Genomic DNA, 5722 nt, shown 5'->3' on the forward strand with positions numbered 1-5722 from the left:
GGGGGGGGGGTTGATTCTTTCTACACACGTTTTCAAACAGTTGCAATATCTCCCTCCGGGCGTCAGTACACGATCGTACACTTGTGTCTTCAAACAACCTGCGACTTCTGCGGGGCAACGAACCAAGTTACAAAACTCAAGAGGTGCAGAACCGGCCAACACGCCACAAAGATTGGGTCTCACAACACAGGATGTGATCTCAAAATCATCATCAGAAACCAGCGACCCAGGGATCATTAAAGTGGCCTTACTTTGTGCGCTGCTTGTTTTACTCAATTTAAGCTCACTTTTTGCAGTTTTAGATGCTGTGGTTCAGTGAAGTGGTACCAAGGAGAGGGACGTAACTTTAAATCTGATGGTGTATATGATTTGATTACACTAAAATGTTGAGAAATTAACTAAGCAATATGTTCAGGTGAAGTAACCCTGTTGCAATATCTGTTTAGGCTTTTCCTCCAAAACAATGTCTTAAAATTTAATGTTTTGTGTTTATTTTATTGTTCTGTTTTGCAGCATGGGTGCAACAATCCCTCCACCACCCAAGACAAGTGACTCATGCCAGGTGATGCCTAAAATATTATTTAATTGCCTTTTACTTCATGCTAATGTCAGAAATTACACCTCATCGTAACAAAACGTGCTTTCTGACTTGTAGGGTGGCTGTCCCTGTGGCCCTCCACCCACCGCAGCTTCGCCTCCTGAGCCTGAGCCTGCGCCTGCGCCTGCTGTGCCGTCTGAGAGCGAGGAGAGTGAAATAGGTACTGTATGCCCCACTCAACACTTTGTTTCATGACAGCCTGGAGCTTTGATTTACATGCTGTAAATTTAATAGATTAAATGAAATAATGAACACAATTTACAGAAGATTTTTTTTTAATAGAGTACACTTTAACTGCTAGTCCTTTATTTATCAATGAATGTTTTAATTAATTATAAATAAACAGAAAACACTTCTATTTACATCCTATTAAAGCATTTTAACATCATTATTTAGTACTGAAACAGACTCAGAGCTTACCCGCAATCATCTAAATTCCTTATTCTAAATATTTCAAAACTATAACAATGAGGGAGTTAACACAAGAATCAAGTAAGAATACTAAAGAGAAATTACTTGAACAGTTACCATCAGGATACAAACATTAAGTTCACCAAGGAGGATGCCGGGGAAAACACACAGACATAAACATATTAAAAGATATCCAAACTGGGCCTTTATCAAGTCACCAAAAATGCACCGAAAAGAACCTGAAGCATCAACCAGTGAGGAGCACAGTGACTGGGAGAATAACGCTGTCATCCACGGCACTTCAGACCCAGCCACACACTCAGACAAAAACCCTAGCTAAACAACTCGGTGCAGAGAGGAGTGCTTGGTTATAGACATGAGAGCGACCATTCCACAGCCACATGGTACAACACCTCTTCTACAGGATGAGACTGGGCTGTATGTTTGCCTTTAAAGGACAAAGGATGCTCTCCTGAGGATTCGAATGTTCACATTTTGGACAGAGAACAGGAGGCAGTCTACATCCAGTTTTGATTTAACCACCATTCGTGTTTCCACGCTGACAATCCCGTGAGCTTTTAGAGCTGAAGGGGCTTACTGGATGAGACGTGAAACCCAAAAGAAGTCCAATTGGCTTCAACTTGAGCCATTTCAGATCAGGATAGAATTTTTTCCATCCAGGCTGAAAAAGCTAATGCTATCGACAGATGGAGCACAGTGGAGATGTGGCTGGACGCATGTGCAGAAAAATAGCTCACTGATATGTAACAGTTCTGATGTGGTCACATAAAAATTGGTGTAACATCCCAACATAGAATGTTTTTACATTATATCCCTTGTTGGTAGCTGAGATGTGGTGCAGTTTTTGCTAGCTGTTAACCTGTTTTTAAGCTACACCAATAATTTCATTGAGCTTATTTCAGTTAGTGTGGAGCTGAGTAAACGTTCCCCGCCAACAATAATGGTTCAGTCCTGCAGGGATGCTGATGCGAGTAATTGTCTACCCTCCAAGTTATAGAACAAACTGATCCCGTCTTAATTATTTATGTTATGTTTTTGTGTTTGGTTTCTCAGAAATCGACAGAGAGGGAGTGATCGAGCCAGACGTTGATGACCCGCAGGATATGGGCGAGCTTGAAGACATTGAGGTAAAATTATGCACATACATTAAATCAAAATTTAAACCCTATCTTAGTTGGAAGCTGAGCCCCTGACTAAGATTCAGAGACAGAGAAATTACTTTATATTTTAAATTTTAGAGAGACTTGAGGCATAGATATCCATACTCTCCCACAGGTCACAGAGGAAATGATGGACCAGGCCAATGAGAAGAAGATGGAGGCCATTAACGCTCTAGGAGAAGGTGGGTTGATGGTCTGTTTACAATGAACAGTGAATGCAATTCCTGAATGCTTCTCCCTGTACATGGAAGAAGAAATTAAAAGGACTCTATGATCTGTAATGTCTCATTTTAAATATATTTTAGGTGATCTGCAGAAAGCTCTGGATCTTTTCACTGAAGCCATCAAGCTTAACCCCTGCCTTGCCATCCTCTATGCCAAGAGAGCAAGGTGAGAGTCCACTGTGTCCTACATTTGAAACCACCTCCTCTTCTTCCCTCAGATACCGTCTGTTCTGAATGCCTTTGAGTGTAACTGGTTATTCTCTTCGTTTTAGTGTCTACATCCAGATGCAGAAACCCAACGCAGCCATAAGAGACTGTGACAGAGCCATCAGCATCAATCCAGACTCTGCACAGCCTTACAAGTGGAGGGGGAAAGCTCACAGGTACGAGAGAGCTTCTGCTGCACAGGCAACATAGCCAAACTCTCATTCCAAACTTCCACAAAAGCATCATTCAGGCCTGAATTACTCCCCTAAATGGGCTGGTCAGTGCTCATGATGTTTGCAGTGATAAGACATGCTTTTATTTTGAAGGCGAATATTGTCCATTTCTGGTTCATGTCACACTTTTTCAGCTTTCACAACCAGTCGGAGAGTAAAATTTTAAAGTTTGCAGACAAGTTGATGTCTTCCATGCAAACTACATGTGACAAGGTTTTTTGGTACAGCACCCTCTTTTACCTAGCAACAGCCAGCAGCCCTCAGCAACCACCAATCACCAAACAGATGGAGGAATGTGCATTTTTCCCTCTTGGCCTGTGTGAATGGGGCCTTAAAAATGCTCCAAATAGCACCAACAACAGACAAAAACACTTCAGTGAGTCAGATTAAGGGAGGTGATGTTAAGCAGATCTTTGTCAGCTCTGCTTCACTGTATTCAATTAGTTCAGTTCGGTTTTATTTATTTTAAAAAGGGAAAAAAAGGAGTGCATAGGGAGATGACGACAAATGAAAGTAGAGAAAATGTAATGTTGCCCAGTAGTGGCTTCTTAACTAAAGGATATTTCAGAGGGTGTCTGTCTCTTGAATCCAAACCGGGGCCTCAAAGCTGAAGGCTCTGCCTCCCATTCTACTTCTAGAAACCACAAGTAAGCCTGCAGTGTGAGAGTGAAGTGCTCTATGAGAGTAACAGGATGATTTGATGAGGACTGATTGATCAGGGTTTTATATGTGAGGAAAAAGATTGTAAATTCAATTATGGATTTAGCAGTGAGTCAGAGAAGAGAAGCTAATGTGGGAGAAATTTGATCTCTGTGTCTAGTCTCTGTCGGTGCTACAGGTGCAGCATTTTGGATCAACTGAAGGCTTTTTAGGAGCTTTTAGAAATACCTTTAACTCAAGCAGCCATATAAGTCCTAAAGTGATTAAATATGTGAGTTATTAAAGTTCTGAAGAAGGTAACTGGAAATGGAAACCAAATATTGTCAGTAAATTGATGTTTGTCCTGCTGCAGGCTGCTGGGACACTGGGAGGAGGCAGCCAGGGACCTGGCCACAGCCTGTAAACTGGACTATGATGAGGATGCCAGTGCAATGCTGAAGGAGGTCCAGCCAAAGGTAACAGTGAAGTGAACAGAAAGAATAAAAAACGCTTTGCCACAGTTTCATTTTTTTGGTGGGAACAGTAATGCAGGTAGTTCAATATGTAGAAGGTTGCAGTTAAACAGCAAAGTCCTGATCTGTTTACACGATCTTAATGCAGATGAACTCTTTGTAATTTTCAGGCCAACAAAATCATAGAGCACAGACGCAAATATGAGCGCAAGAGAGAAGAGAAGGAGATCAAAGAGAAGCAAGACCGGATAAAGAAAGCCAGAGAGGAGCACGCACGGGCTCAGAGGGTGAGTTGCTGGGAGGAATTCCACAGATTTTCCAGGAGTGAAAAAATCCAAAAACTGTATGACACTGATGAATGTCTCATTCATTGTTTTGCAACAGGAAGAGGAAGCGCGACAGGCTGGAGGAGGATTCTTCCCAGGTAGGAGAGCAAAAGCAACTCATTTTACTGCCGAATGCCTTATGATGGAGTCCCATAATTTATACTCCTGTAAACACTGATTGTTTTATTGATCATCCCGTGTCTGCAACGTCCAGGGTGAGAACAATGTGTGAAGCTGTGTGTTCATGTCAGGGTTCTGTTATGCATCCATTTATTAGACACATAAGTGCAAGTATAAGTCTAATCATTGCTTGGCAGGTCCGGGCGGATTCCCAGGCGGATTCCCAGGTGGAGCCGGAGCTGGTCCCGGCATGGCTGGTCTAGGTGAACTCCTGAAAGATCCTGAGCTGCTTAATGCCATGAAGGTGACTAACTCTGTCCTCCACATCACAGCTGTCCCATGGTTAGGGTTGGTCATTTTAACACGTAACACTGTGCTGAGGAGAGTCTTGTAGACAGGACGGCTAATAGAACAATTTTGATGCGCACACTTAGACCAGGGAGCTTCAGGAGTGGGTTGGTTGTTTTTCCACACAGTAACAAATGATTATTTTAGCCTTTAGGGCAGCATGGAGATGAATTTAGTTGTTGTTCTAATGTTTACTCACTGACAAAGCTGTCTGCACAGTGTAGCCAGCACCTGAATAAAGGCAGATACCTAGAAACTGTATTTCTACTTGGTTTAGGAAAAATTCTCATCGTTTTGACATTTAAAAATCATTGATGTCACCGTGAACATTATGTCAGCAGCTATTCTTCACCGTGAACTATGTTAAAAACAAACACCGCTCACGCCTCACAGATGACAGCTTACAGTCCTGCGTAAAGATGAAAGTGACTTCATACAGCCCCGATTTGCAGATGCTGTGTGCAGAGGTTCAGGAGCAGAAGTCCCATTGTAAACATACCACGGCAGACCTGACGATGTTTGCATGAACACGCTTTTCAGCTTCTCTTTATTGACCACTTTTCACTCACGGTTGCTTTACGCATACAGCCGGCTGTAGCTCTGCAGCTCACAGCCCAACACACACCAACACAACAGCATAGATGGCACAGACGTTAAGGCGGCGAGGCGAGATTGCGTGTGCCGCTCAGGTGTGTCCGCCTCCCCTGCAGTGGCGCTGCAGACCACGCCCCGCCAGACACATTAACCGGGTAAAATACATATTTAGGCAGAATTTTGCAAATATCTATTTTTCTTTTTTTAGCAGCATAGTACTTTTTTTCCAGTTATTTTTTTAAAAGTCAGGTCAAGGATCCAAAAGCCCAAATAAGGGTGGCGGCTCACAGCAGTGTTTGTTTGCTGAATCATTTTAGTTCAGCTGGGTGTCTTTCCTTTTGTTATATTTCTTTAAGAGTTCAAAATGT

General features: G+C 42.6%; 1 protein-coding gene across 3 annotated transcripts in view; it reads left to right on the forward strand.

Annotated features, from left to right (window-relative positions):
* The window catches only part of st13 (ST13 Hsp70 interacting protein), a 9654-nt gene that overhangs the window by 2473 nt on the left and 1459 nt on the right, over window positions 1-5722 (forward strand). For all 3 annotated transcript variants that reach the window (XM_005752257.1, XM_005752259.1, XM_005752258.1), the window contains exons 3-12: window positions 514-562; window positions 656-758; window positions 2084-2157; window positions 2306-2372; window positions 2496-2580; window positions 2687-2797; window positions 3867-3969; window positions 4137-4253; window positions 4351-4390; window positions 4610-4716. In XM_005752257.1, the coding sequence (XP_005752314.1) occupies window positions 514-562; window positions 656-758; window positions 2084-2157; window positions 2306-2372; window positions 2496-2580; window positions 2687-2797; window positions 3867-3969; window positions 4137-4253; window positions 4351-4390; window positions 4610-4716 (856 nt within the window). The remainder of the gene's footprint in view (window positions 1-513; window positions 563-655; window positions 759-2083; window positions 2158-2305; window positions 2373-2495; window positions 2581-2686; window positions 2798-3866; window positions 3970-4136; window positions 4254-4350; window positions 4391-4609; window positions 4717-5722) is intronic.

This window comes from Pundamilia nyererei, unplaced genomic scaffold (assembly GCF_000239375.1).
Source record: "Pundamilia nyererei isolate P.nyererei 1_Seehausen unplaced genomic scaffold, PunNye1.0 scaffold00350, whole genome shotgun sequence".
Lineage (NCBI taxonomy): Eukaryota > Metazoa > Chordata > Actinopteri > Cichliformes > Cichlidae > Pundamilia > Pundamilia nyererei.